This window comes from Mobula birostris, chromosome 29, assembly GCF_030028105.1.
Source record: "Mobula birostris isolate sMobBir1 chromosome 29, sMobBir1.hap1, whole genome shotgun sequence".
Classification (NCBI taxonomy): domain Eukaryota; kingdom Metazoa; phylum Chordata; class Chondrichthyes; order Myliobatiformes; family Myliobatidae; genus Mobula; species Mobula birostris.
Window position 1 is genome coordinate 22,605,039 of NC_092398.1, and position 13,761 is coordinate 22,618,799.

The 13,761-nt window shown below is 59.9% G+C and overlaps 1 protein-coding gene across 1 annotated transcript in view; it reads right to left on the reverse strand.

Annotated features, from left to right (window-relative positions):
* araf (A-Raf proto-oncogene, serine/threonine kinase) overlaps window positions 1–13,761 on the reverse strand; it is a 48,146-nt gene that overhangs the window by 1,041 nt on the left and 33,344 nt on the right. The window contains 10 exon segments of the mRNA XM_072246648.1: window positions 282–416; window positions 1,763–1,894; window positions 3,575–3,693; window positions 4,818–4,864; window positions 5,415–5,591; window positions 9,010–9,055; window positions 9,058–9,093; window positions 9,524–9,641; window positions 11,636–11,802; window positions 12,000–12,026. Coding sequence (XP_072102749.1) covers window positions 282–416; window positions 1,763–1,894; window positions 3,575–3,693; window positions 4,818–4,864; window positions 5,415–5,591; window positions 9,010–9,055; window positions 9,058–9,093; window positions 9,524–9,641; window positions 11,636–11,802; window positions 12,000–12,026 — 1,004 coding nt within the window.

Below are 13,761 nucleotides of genomic sequence, written 5' to 3' on the forward strand. Positions count from 1 at the left end.
GTGACCTCCTCCCTTCCAGTCTTTGTGACCCTGTCCCTCCTCTGCACCATTCTCCATTCCCATGACCCCCTCCCTCCCCAACCCCCTCCCAGTCTTTGTGACTCTATCCCTTCCCTACACCCTTCTCCATTCCCATGACCCCCTCCCCTATCTTTTCCCAGTCTTTGTGACCCCCTCAATCTCCCACACCTCCCTGTCTCTGAGCCCCTCCCACCCCGTCTCCGTGACCCCTCCCTCCTTAAGCTCTGGGAGGGAGGACGGTGGGGGTGAGATCTCCATACCTGGATGAAGAGGGGCCGCTCCTCACGTTTGAACTTGGTGCAGTCAACGATGAGCCTCCTCATGGCCTTGGGGCAGTTGCTGTGGACCTTGCTGAGGTCAGGACTCAGGTACCCACGGCCCACCATGAAGATAATCTGTGTTGGAGGGTGGGGGGAGCGAGGTGATGGGACACTGGTCAGCTCCTGCTCTTCCCACAGCTCTCCTTGTCTCCTCCACAGCCCACCTTACCCTCCCCGTACAATCCCCTTCTTCCCCACTCACCCAACCTGTACACCACTCCCTCTGCTGATCCATCCTCCCGCGTCCCACAAGCGTGCAGGTTCGGTGAGTAAATCAAAGACCCCCAAGGTTCAGGTGAGGGAGAGAAGCTGCGAGGGTGATGGGCAGCATGGTTATGGGGTAGGAGAGTGAAGGGGGAAGGCAAGGGGGGGGAAAGAGAGTGGGGCAGCAAAGGGGGAATGAGACAGAGGAGACACTCCACGAGGCAGCACTGAGTAAGAGGGCTCAGTAGGCATATACCTCAGCCAGAGTCAGACTCCAGCCCAACGCTCAACAAACCGGGTGAGGGGCTGAGCGGGGGTCCACACTGAGGGAGCATAGCAGGCCCACCATGTTTTGCCTCCCTAGTTCACCCCAGTACTCCCTCCCTCGGCGTGCCCTTACCCCATTCCCCCTTTGTAGTCCATCCCCAAACACCCTTTCTCGGTCAGTCCCTACCCTGTTCCCCCTTCTTAGTCTGCGCAGTACACGTGCCCTACTCTATACCCCTTGCTGTCCGTCCCAGTACACCCTTCTCCGGTCCTCCCCCACCCTGTTCCTCCTTCCTCATCCGTCCCAGTGTACCCTTCTCCGGTCTGTGTCCACCCTGTTTTCCCTCTCTGGTCTGACTCAGTACACCCTTCCCCAGTCTGTCCCCACCCTGTCCGATTCCCTCATCCGTCTCAGTACACCCTTCTCCGGTCAGTCCCCACCCTGGTCTGACTCAGTATACCCTTCCCTGGTCGGTCCCCACCCTGTTCCCCCTCCCGAGACCACCCCAGTACACCTGTCCCTGCCCAGTACCCCTTGCAGTCCGTCCCAGTACATCCTCACCCAGTCTGCCCCCACCCTGTTCCTCCTCCCTCATCCATCCCAGTACACCCTTCCCTAGCCTGTCCCCACCCTGTCTGACTCCCTAGTCCGTTTCAGTACACCTTTCTCCAGTCTGACTATACCCTTCCTCAGTCAGTCCCCACCCTGTTCCCCCTCCCTAGTCCATCTCAGTACACCATTCTCCGGTCTGTCCCCACCCTATTCCCCCTCCTGAGACTACCCCAGTACACCTGTCCCTGGCCAGTACCCCTTGCAGTCCGTCCCAGTACAGCCTTACTCAGTCTGTCCCCACCCTGTTCCTCCTCTGTACACTGTCTCAGTACGCCTGTCCCTGGGGTACTCCCACCCTGTTCCCCCTCCTTAGTCTGACCCTCCCCACTCCTGGTACCTGGTCACGGTTGCTGATATGGGAGTAGGGGAGGGTCCCACTCATGATCTCGTACAGCACAATCCCGTAGGCATAGACATCCGACTGGAAGCTGTAAGGGTTGTTGTCCTGCATCCTGATCACCTCCGGAGCCTGGAAAGTAATGGAAAACGGGGAATGTGGGGGACCAGAGTGGACATGGGCCGACAGTCGTGTGCTCGCAGACTGCACTGAGCACGTGGTGCTGGACGGACAGGAAACTCTTAAAATCTGCTCCGAGTATCCTGGGGTTCTGATGGCTTAGCACCCACCAGGACCCTATTTTCCGCTCCTGTTAAACGCACCACTCCCTCCAACCTACAGGAACCCTATTCCCCACTCCCTTTGGAACTCCATATCCCAATCCCTTTAAACCCACCAGGACCCTGTTTACTGCTCCCTCCAAAGCTACAGGAACCCCATTCTCCACTCCCTTTAAACCCACTGCGATCCCGTGTCTCACTTACTTTAAACCCACCGGGACCCCGTATCCCGCTCCCTTTAAACCCACTGGGACCCCGTATCCCACTCCTTTTAAACCCACTGGGACCCCGTATCCCACTCCTTTTAAACCCACTGGGACCCCGTATCCCGCTCTGTTTTAAACCCACTGGGACCCCGTATCCCACTCCTTTTAAACCCACTGGGACCCCGTATCCCACTCCTTTTAAACCCACTGGGACCCCGTATCCCACTCCTTTTAAACCCACTGGGACCCCATATCCCACTCCTTTTAAACCCACTGGGACCCCGTATCTCACTCCTTTTAAACCCACTGGGACCCCGTATCCCACTCCTTTTAAACCCACTGGGACCCCGTGTCCCGCTCCCTTTTAAACCCACTGGGACCCCATCTTCCACTCCCTTTACACCCAGCGGGGTCCCATCTCCTGCTCCCTTTGAACTCACTGGGACCCCGTTTACAGGTCCCCGTGTGGGCTAGGCACGCATCACAGAGGTACGCCTGGGCTGATTGTCAGCGTGAAGATGTCTGCTTCGCTGCTTTGTAACAATTTGTAATCGGCCTGCTGTCCGTATCTACATGCCTGTGATGAGCACATGGGGCAATAAACTGTGACATAGGCACAAAATGAGGCTATTCGGCCCATTGAATCTGCTCCACCATTCCGTCACGGCTGACTGATTATCTCTCTCAACCCCATTCTCCCTGTAACCCTACTAATCAAGGGCCTATTGACCTCCACTTCAAACATACCCAACGACTTGGCGTCCACAGATTCGTCACCCTCTGGGTAAAGACTCATCTCTGTTCTAAATGGACGTCCTTCTAACCTGAGGCTGTGCCTTCTGGTCTGAGACTCCCCCACGACAGGCAACCTCCTCTCTACATCCACTCTATCCATGCCTCTCAACATTTGATAGGTTTCGATGAAATCCCCGATTCCTCTAAACTCTGGCAAGTACGGTTCAGAGCCATCACAAGCTTCTCATACGTTAACCCTTTCACTCCCGGGATCATTCTTGTGAAACTCCTGGGACTCTCTGCAGTGAGGTCATTACACAGTGCGCTGAGGCTGACCCTTTCACTCCCAGGGTCATCCCGTAAACCGCCTTTTGGACGCTCGCTGATGCAGCGTATCCTCTGTGAAAAACAGGGCCCAAAGCTGTGCACAATGGTGCTCAGAGAGTTCATTTTGTTCTTAAAGGATGTCCTCCTAATCTGAGGCTGTGCCCTCAGGTCCTAGACACTCTCCACTATTGGAAACACGCTCTTACTTGGGGAGGACGTGCTGTAGCCAGGACAGGCAGAGGATCGCGTTCCCACTGACTCACCATCCAGAGGATCGAGCCACTGGGCTGCTCCACCTGCTGGGAACCGCTCCACCGCGATTTCACCGTCGCCAGGCCGAAATCGCCGATCTTCACCGTCAGGCCCTCGTGCAGGAAGATGTCTGAGTGCGGGGGGAGGGGACCGTGAAGGAAAATGCACCAGAGAGGGAAGAGCCTAGCCACCCTTCCCCACTCCAGCACTGACCTGCTCCCCATCCCTCCGGCACCCTCTCCCACCCATGGGTGCTTGCCCCTCCTCCTTGGACCTGCCGCTCCTGGCCTTCGAGTCACTCCCCATCTCCCTCTCTCATTCTCAAGCACTGAGACAGGGACTTCAGCTCACTGAGTCTGTGGCTGTCCTCGAGAACGCGTGTACACCGAGCATGTAGTGTGGGTGGGTTAATTGTCCCCCCGTGGGTGTAGGTGATGGGCTGAATCTGGAGGGATGTTCCAATCAACTCCTCCCAGATTCTCCCCCACACCCACTAGAGCAACGACTAACCCACTGATCCCGCACGTTCATCGGTACGTGGGAGGAAACTGGATCGATCGGGGGCGGTGGGGGGGGGGGAGATCATGTGGTCGCAGGGAGAATGTGCAAACTCCACACACGCTAACGCAGACATACACAACCCTGATCTCAGGGAGCCCTGAGGGAGCAGATCTACCCCATCCTGTCACACTGGGTTCCCATCTCTTGGCTCTCCCTCCCCATCATCTGCACTGCAGGAGAAACCAACTCATCCACCGGGCAATGGGGGAGGGAGGGAGAGGGAATGGAGGATGGAGAGGGTGAGGGAGAGAGGGGGTAGAGGGAAAGGAAGAGAGAGGGAGAAGCAGTGAGGAGGGAGTGAGGGAGGAGGCAAGAAGGAGTGGGGGAGAGAGGGTTGGGAGAGGTGGGATAGTGGGAAGAGGTGAGAGGGGAGGGAGAGAGTGGTGTGAGGGAGGGGAAGGGGAGGAGGAGAGGGTGGGTAGTGGGACAGGGGAGAGGGGGAAGTTGAGGGGGAGGTTGAGGTGGGAGTGGAGAGGGTGGAGGTCAAGGGGTGAGGGGTGAAGGGGAGGGGAGGAGGAGAGGAGGAGGGAGAGGGGTGAGGGGTGAAGGGGAGGGAGAGGAGAGGAGGAGAGAAGGAGGGACAGGGGTTTGAGGGGAGCAAGTTTGTGGATGGGAGGCTGGGGTACCCGGTCAGTGGCAGTGTACCGGTCCAAGGGAAGGGAAGAAGTTGGGGGAGACGAGCAGACAGGATACTGTTGGACTTTAGGTCACGGTGGATGATGTTCTTCGCGTGGAGGTAACTGCAAGAGATGGAAAGAAGGTTAGAGGGTGGGAACGAGGGGGAAGAGGCTGAGGTCGGGTTGAGAGCGTGGGAGATGGGAGACGGGTCTGAAACATCCCATTACCCACTCACCATCACCATTGAAACCAGAGGGTAGAGGTGGGGGCATGAAGCCTCCATCCAAAGCCAAGCCCCAACTCCCCTTTTGGTCCAATCGCACTGCCCTCCCCACAACCCTCTCACATTCAGAGACACTCAACCCCACCCCTGAATAACCACCATTCCTCCCTTCCCCACCCATCCTTACCTGTTCCACCTCTGCACCCACAGAAGTCCCCACACAGCGTCACCAACCAGCCCTATCCCATCCCAGAATTTCCCCCCTCCCCCCCCGCCGTTATCCACCTCCCTCAACATGCTGACCAGCCCCTCCCATCCCCTCCCTCAGTGACCGGTAACCACACACCACACAACCTCTCACTGCATTTGGTCCCTCCCCTATCCTGTCAGGCTGACCAGCCCCTCCCTCCCCAACCAGTTTCCCCGCCAGGCGTGCCCGCGGTGCGTACTCCATGCCCTGTGCGGTCTGTCTGGCGACGTCGATAAGCTGCAGCGTGTCGAAGCGGGTCTCCAGGACGTGGATGTGCCTGTACAGGCTGCTGCCCTCACACCACTGCGTGACGATCGCCATCCGCGGCTTCGACATGAACCCCATGAAGAGCAGGATGTTCACGTGCCTCGTCTTCCTGTGGGGGCGATGGGGGGGGGGCAGTTAGTGTGGGCAGCACGTTCCAATCCCCTAGTGCCGCCTCCCGGGATCAAACCCCCACTGGAACAAACAGAACACCCCTCGTCGGAATCAAATTGAACCCCCGCCGGGAACAAAACTCCTACCGGGTCCCAGGTCCGAACCAGAGACACCCACCGGGTCCCAGCTCCAAAACAGACTCCCACCGGGTCCCAGCTCCAAAACAGACTCCCACCAGGTCCCAGCTCCAAAACAGACTCCCACCGGGTCCCAGCTCTGAACCAGACGCCCACCGAGTCCCAGCTCTGAACCAGAGACTCCCACCGGGTCCCAGCTCTGAACCAGAGACTCCCACCGGGTCCCAGGTCCGAACCAGACTCCCACTGGGTCCCAGCTCCGAACCAGAGACTCCCACCGGGTTCCAGGTCCGAACCAGACTCCCACCGGGTTCCAGGTCCGAACCAGACTCCCACCCGGTTCCAGGTCCGAACCAGACTCCCACCGGGTCCCAGGTCCGAACCAGACTCCCACCGGGTCCCAGGTCTGAACCAGATGCCCACTGGGTCCCAGCTCTGAACCAGACACCCATTGAGTCCCAGGTCTGAACCAGACACCCATTGAGTCCCAGGTCCGAACCAGACTCCCAGCGGGTCCCAGGTCCGAACCAGACTCCCACCGGGTCCCAGGTCCGAACCAGACTCCCACCAGGTCCCAGCTCCAAAACAGACTCCCACCGGGTCCCAGCTCTGAACCAGACGCCCACCGAGTCCCAGCTCTGAACCAGAGACTCCCACCGGGTCCCAGCTCTGAACCAGACACCCATTGAGTCCCAGGTCTGAACCAGACACCCATTGAGTCCCAGGTCCGAACCAGACTCCCACCGGGTTCCAGGTCCGAACCAGACTCCCACCGGGTTCCAGGTCCGAACCAGACTCCCACCGGGTTCCAGGTCCGAACCAGACTCCCACCGGGTCCCAGGTCCGAACCAGACTCCCACCGGGTCCCAGGTCCGAACCAGACTCCCACAGGGTCCCAGCTCCGAACCAGACTCCCACCGGGTCCCAGGTCCGAACCAGACTCCCACCGGGTCCCAGGTCCGAACCAGACTCCCACAGGGTCCCAGCTCCGAACCAGACACCCACCGGGTCCCAGGTCTGAACCAGATGCCCACTGGGTCCCAGCTCTGAACCAGACACCCATTGAGTCCCAGGTCTGAACCAGACACCCATTGAGTCCCAGGTCCGAACCAGACTCCCAGCGGGTCCCAGGTCCGAACCAGACTCCCACCGGGTCCCAGGTCCGAACCAGACTCCCACCAGGTCCCAGCTCCAAAACAGACTCCCACCGGGTCCCAGCTCTGAACCAGACGCCCACCGAGTCCCAGCTCTGAACCAGAGACTCCCACCGGGTCCCAGCTCTGAACCAGACACCCATTGAGTCCCAGGTCTGAACCAGACACCCATTGAGTCCCAGGTCCGAACCAGACTCCCAGCGGGTCCCAGGTCCGAACCAGACTCCCACCGGGTCCCAGGTCCGAACCAGACTCCCACCAGGTCCCAGCTCCAAAACAGACTCCCACCGGGTCCCAGCTCTGAACCAGACGCCCACCGAGTCCCAGCTCTGAACCAGAGACTCCCACCGGGTCCCAGCTCTGAACCAGAGACTCCCACCGGGTTCCAGGTCCGAACCAGACTCCCACCGGGTTCCAGCTCCGAACCAGACTCCCACCGGGTTCCAGGTCCGAACCAGACTCCCACAGGGTTCCAGGTCCGAACCAGACTCCCACCGGGTCCCAGGTCCGAACCAGACTCCCACCGGGTTCCAGGTCCGAACCAGACTCCCACCGGGTTCCAGGTCCGAACCAGACTCCCACAGGGTTCCAGGTCCGAACCAGACTCCCACCGGGTCCCAGGTCCGAACCAGACTCCCACCGGGTCCCAGGTCCGAACCAGACTCCCACAGGGTCCCAGCTCCGAAACAGACTCCCACCGGGTCCCAGGTCCGAACCAGACTCCCACCGGGTCCCAGCTCCGAACCAGACGCCCACCGGGTCCCAGGTCTGAACCAGACTCCCACCGGGTCCCAGGTCTGAACCAGATGCCCACTGGGTCCCAGCTCTGAACCAGACTTCCACCGGGTCCCAGCTCTGAACCAGACACCCATTGAGTCCCAGGTCTGAACCAGACACCCATTGAGTCCCAGGTCTGAACCAGACACCCATTGAGTCCCAGGTCTGAACCAGACTCCCAGCGGGTCTCAGGTCCGAACCAGACGCCCACCGGGTCCCAGGTCCGAACCAGACTCCCACTGGGTCCCAGCTCCGAACCAGACTCCCACCGGGTCCCAGCTCTGAACCAGACGCCCACCGGGTCCCAGCTCCGAACCAGACGCCCACCGGGTCCCAGCTCCGAACCAGAGACTCCCACCGGGTCCCAGGTCCGAACCAGAGACTCCCACCGGGTCCCAGGTCCGAACCAGACACCCACCGGGTCTCAGGTCCGAACCAGACTCCCACCGGGTTCCAGGTCCGAACCAGACTCCCACCGGGTCCCAGGTCCGAACCAGACTCCCACAGGGTCCCAGCTCCGAAACAGACTCCCACCGGGTCCCAGCTCCGAACCAGACTCCCACCGGGTCCCAGCTCCGAACCAGACGCCCACCGGGTCCCAGGTCTGAACCAGACTCCCACCGGGTCCCAGCTCTGAACCAGACACCCATTGAGTCCCAGGTCTGAACCAGACACCCATTGAGTCCCAGGTCTGAACCAGACTCCCAGCGGGTCTCAGGTCCGAACCAGACTCCCACTGGGTCCCAGGTCCGAACCAGACGCCCACCGGGTCCCAGCTCCGAACCAGACTCCCACCGGGTCCCAGGTCCGAACCAGAGACTCCCACCGGGTCCCAGGTCCGAACCAGACACCCACCGGGTCCCAGGTCCGAACCAGACTCCCACTGGGTCCCAGCTCTGAACCAGACACCCACCGGGTCCCAGCTCTGAACCAGATGCCCACCGGGACCCAGCTCTGAAACAGACTCCCACCAGGTCCCAGGTCCGAACCAGACTCTCACCGGGTCCCAGCTCTGAACCAGACGCCCACCGGGTCCCAGGTCCGAACCAGATTCCCACCGGGTTCCAGGTCCGAACCAGACACCACCAGGTCCCAGCTCTGAACCGGACTCTCACTGTGTTCCAGAATCAATAAACTCTCACTGTGTCCTGGGATCAAAGAAACTCCCACTGGGAATGAACAAACTCCCAGTGTCCTGGGACCAACACAACCCTCACTGCGTCCTGCGCACCCATGCTCCCTTCCCAGGGAAGCTCCTCACACAGACGGACACAGGCTGCCCAAGGACAGACTCTACCACGATAGGAGTGTGATACCAACAGACCGAAAACACGCCCCTTGGACGTACCTCAACACTTGTACCTCATTCTTAAAGGCGTGAAACTGCTCGGGGTAGCACATGTCACTTTCAGGATCTTGATGGCCACGTCACCTGGGGCAGGGGCACAGAAGCAACATCAGACGGAGGAATGGCAGGGGTCTGGGGGGCACGGTGGGTGTTTTCGGGGACAATGGGGGAGGTTTTGTGGGAACAACCGGATGCAGGGTCGCAGTGGGGTGAAGGAAGAGCTTACTAATGGACGGACAGGTGGTTACAGACTGTGGAGGGGGTTAAGAGTGGGGACAGGCTATGGATGGTTAGCGGTTTACGGATGGGGAGGGGGTTAACGGATGGGGAGGGGGTTACGGACGGGGAGGGGGTTACAGACGGGGAGGGGGTTACAGTCGGGGAGGGAGTTATGGATGGGGAGGAATTACTGGTGGGGGGGGGGACGGTATTACCAGAGGGTGGAAGGGGGGGAATTGGGGGGAGTGGGAATTATGGGTGATGGGGAAGGAGTTACGGATGGGGAGGTCCATACCGTGCCATTTGGCCTTGAAGACTGTCCCGAAGGAGCCGGAGCCAATTCGTTTCTGGATGTTAATTTCACTGTTGGGAATCTCCCAGTAAAAGCTGGAATCCCGGTGGGCCCGGACCCTCTGGAACCGAGGGAGACACCACGTCAGACCTGGTCACCCCTCATCACAACCCATCAGACACGGTCCGACCCCGTCAACCCCAACAGACCCCATCGGACCTCATTAGCCCGGCCCTTCTGAGAGAGTGAGAGTGAGAGTGAGACAGTGAGAGTGAGAGAGAGGGTGAGAGAGGGAGAGGGTGAGAGAGGGAGAGGATGAGAGGGTGAGAGGGTGAGGGAGAGAGGGTGAGGGGGAGAGGGGGAGGGGGAGAGGGGGAGAGGGGGAGAGGGGGGGGGAGGGGGGGGAGGGGGAGGGGGGGGGAGGGGGAGGGGGAGGGGAGGGGGAGGGGGAGGGGGGGAGGGGAGGGGGGAGGGGGAGGGGGGAGGGGGGAGGGGGAGGGGGGAGGGGGAGGGGGAGGGGGGAGGGGGAGGGGGAGGGGGGAGGGGGAGGGGGAGAGGGAGAGAGGGGGAGGGGGAGAGGGAGAGAGGGGGAGAGAGGGGGAGGGAGAGAGGGGAGGGAGAGAGGGGAGGGAGAGAGGGGAGGGAGAGAGGGGAGGGGAGAGGGGAGGGAGAGGGGGAGGGAGAGGGGGAGGGAGAGGGGGAGGGAGAGGGGGGAGGGAGAGGGGGGAGGGAGAGGGGGGAGGGAGAGGGGGGAGGGAGAGGGGGGAGGGAGAGGGGGGAGGGAGAGGGGGGAGGGAGAGGGGGAGATAGAGGGGGGGAGGGAGAGGGGGAGATAGAGGGGGGGAGATAGAGGGGGGGAGAGAGGGAAAGGGGGAGAGAGGGAAAGGGGGAGAGAGGGAAAGGGGAGAGAGGGAAAGGGGAGAGAGGGAAAGGGGAGAGAGGGAAAGGGGAGAGAGGGAAAGGGGAGAGAGGGAAAGGGGAGAGAGGGAAAGGGGAGAGAGGGAAAGGGGAGAGAAGGAAAGGGGAGAGAGGGAAAGGGGAGAGAGGGAAAGGGGAGAGAGGGAAAGGGGAGAGAGGGAGAGAGGGGGAGGGGGAGACGGAGAGAGATGGGAGGAGGTGGGTAGGAGGGAAGTGGGGTAGGAGTGGGTACGGGGTCGTGGAGAGGTGGAGGAGGGAGGAGGAAGGGGAGAGGAGGGAGGAGGAAGGGGAGAGGAGGGAGGAGGAAGGGGAGAGGAGGGAGGAGGAAGGGGAGAGGAGGGAGGAGGGAAGGAGGGGGTAGGGGGTAGAGGCGGAAGGGGAGGAGGGAGGAGTGAGGTGGGGGTAGGTGGGAAGAGGGAGGGAGGGAGGGGGAGTGAAGGAGTGAATAGATCTTTGTTAACAAGGAGAAGGGGTGAGAGAGACAGCCAGGAGCCTGAGCCACCTGCTCCATATCTTTACCTGCAGAGGAAGGAGGAAAGGGGGAAAGGAGGGGGGAGGGAGGAGGAGGGGAGGAGAGAGAGGGAGTGGGGAGGATGGGTAGGGGAGGAAGGGGAAGGAGGTAGAAGGGGGTAGCAGTGACGTGAGGGTAGGAGTGGTGGGGGTAGGAGGGAGGGAGGGAGGGAGGAGGAAGGGAGGGAGGGAGGAGGAAGGAAGGAGGGAGGAGGAAGGAAGGAGGGAGAAGGAAGGAGGGAGGGAGGGGGTAGGAGGGAGGGAGGGGGTAGGAGGAAGGGAAGGAGGGAGTGGGAAGGAGGGAGTAGGAGGGAGGGGGGAGGGAGGGGTAGGAGGGAGGGAGAGAGTGGGTAGGAGGGAGGGAGTGGGTAGGAGGAGGGAGAGAGTGGGTAGGAGGAGGGAGAGAGTGGGTAGGAGGGAGGGAGGGAGGGGTAGGAAGGAGGGAGAGGTAGGAAGGAGGAGAAAGGGGAGGAGGGAGATGAAGGAGTGAATAGACCCCTGTTAACAAGCAGCGGGCGGTGCCAAGGTGGCCAGCGAGAACAAGCTGGAGGAGAGGCTGTGTTCGGTTCTGTCGCAAGATGGAAGAAGATGGAGGTGCATAGCCGCCAACCGCGGATTCGGGACGGCACCCCCTGACTGACTGAACAAGGAGAAGGGGTGAGAGAGACACCTGCTCCGCGTCTTTACCTGCAGAGGCTGGTACTCCCGGGGTCCGGTTATCCGAGGAGCCGGTGCCACGCCCAGACCGCTGACCACTCTCCTCCTGTCCTCAGGGGCAGAGGACTTCCTCTCCCGTCCTGTCGTTGTCGACGTCCCCTGGGGGCAGGCTGAGTGCGGAGGGCTGGGTGAATGTCCTGTGGGGTGGTGAGGAGACTCAGTCAGTCAGCTCCACACTGCCCGGTCTGCAGAATCATCTCAAGCAACCACCCCTCCCTCCCTCCCCAATGTGCTGATCTGCCTCCCTCCCTCCACAACACCCGATCGGGGGGGGGGGGGGAAGAGAGGGTGGGGGTGGCTGGAAGTGAGAAGGGGGCAGGAAGGTTAAACTCACCCGGACTGGCCTGGGATTTAATACATCCTGCAAAGGAAGGGGATTAAGCTTGTTAGAACAGGAAATAAGCCAGACACACGTGGACATCCCTCCCCTCCCTTGACCCCAATAGTGACCCCCACTCCCACCCTGAACTCTGATACAGACCCAAACCTACTGTCCCCTCCTTCTGCATCAAACCTCTCCCACCCTCTCCGTATCTCAAAATAACTGAATCACTTCCTGCCCTCGGACTGAAGGCATCTCCCCTCCACCTCTGTCCCAAATGGTCGACTTGCTCTGCAGACTCCCCAGCTGGAGGGGGACTTCCCTCCCTCTCAGGAGTCGATCCAATAAACCTGCCGTCCCTCTCCCGCCATCCTTCCCGGAGCATGGGGGCCTGCAATGCTCGAGGTACGCTCTTCCCGGGGATCGGTGAATTGGAGCAAGTCTCTCCTCTCCGCTCCATCCCCAGTGAGGGCTGACATGCCACCTGCCTGACTCTGTTCCGGCCTTCCTGACATCACCACTATTCCTCTCCCTGCTCTAAAGCTGCCTGACCCTCTGGGAATTGCACGAACACAAGAGACTTTGCAGATGCAGGAAATCCAGAGCAACACCCACAAAATGCTGAAGGAACTCAGCAGGTCAGGCAGTCGACATTTCAGGCTGAGAAAAGTCATCAGGACTGGAAAGGAACGGGGTAGAAGCCAGAATAAGAAGGTGCGGGGGGGGGGGGGAAGTGGTGGTGGAGTACACACTGGCAGGTGATAGGTGAGACCAGGTGAGGGGTAAGGTGGGTTGGCAGTGGTGGGGGTTGAAGTGAGAAACTGGGAGGTGATAGGTGGAAGAGGGTGAGGAAGTTTGAGAAATCAATGTTCATGCAGTCTCATTGGAGGCCACCCAGAGGGTGTATGAGGCGTTGCTTCCCCAGCCTGAGTTTGGCCTCAATGTGGTGGTAGAGGAGGCTGTGGACCAACGTGTCAGAATGGGACCGGGGAGTTGAACTGACATGGTTGGCCAGCGGGAAATCCCGCCTTCTGTGGCGGACGGAGCGAAGGTGCTTGAGGAGGCGGTCTCCAAACGTAGAGGAGACTATACTGGCAGCGCGGATACAGTGGACCACCCTGACAGGCTCCAGAGTGCGAAGTGTCGCCTCACCTGGAAGGAGTGTTTGGGGCCCTGAATGGTGGTGAGGGAGGAGGTGTAGCACATGCTGCACGATCAGGAAAACACCTCCAGGCATTTTCTGGTTTTATTACAGATGTGTGTCTGCAGCTGTTTTTTTGTGCTCTCATCTGGACCAGTTGTGAACAGCATCAGCCACCTTGTTAAAGCGTTGGGTCTAACTAGACCCATACTTGCTGTCCTTTGGAAATACTTCTGCTTCTGTCATTCTTGGGGGTCCTTACACCCTGGAGAAATTAATAAACCCAAGTGATTCGCAGATGCTGGAATTCCACAGCAAGACATAAAACGCCGGAGGAATTCAGTAGGTTTCGGGCAGAGATCCTGCTTCAGGAGTGGAAGGGAAGGGGGTAGTAGCCAGAAGTTAATGAGAAAATTAATGTCTTCTTATTTATGGGAAGACGTTGGGGGCAGAATGGAAGTTCACTGAACCGATGGGTGGGTTGTCAATAAGATAGAGGAGCAGAATCAGGCCATTTGGTCCATTGAGTCTACTCTACTATTTCATCATGGCTGATTTATTATCCCTCTCAAATCTTTTCTCCTGCCTTCTCCCCATAACCTTTAACACACTGACTAATCAAGAACATATCAA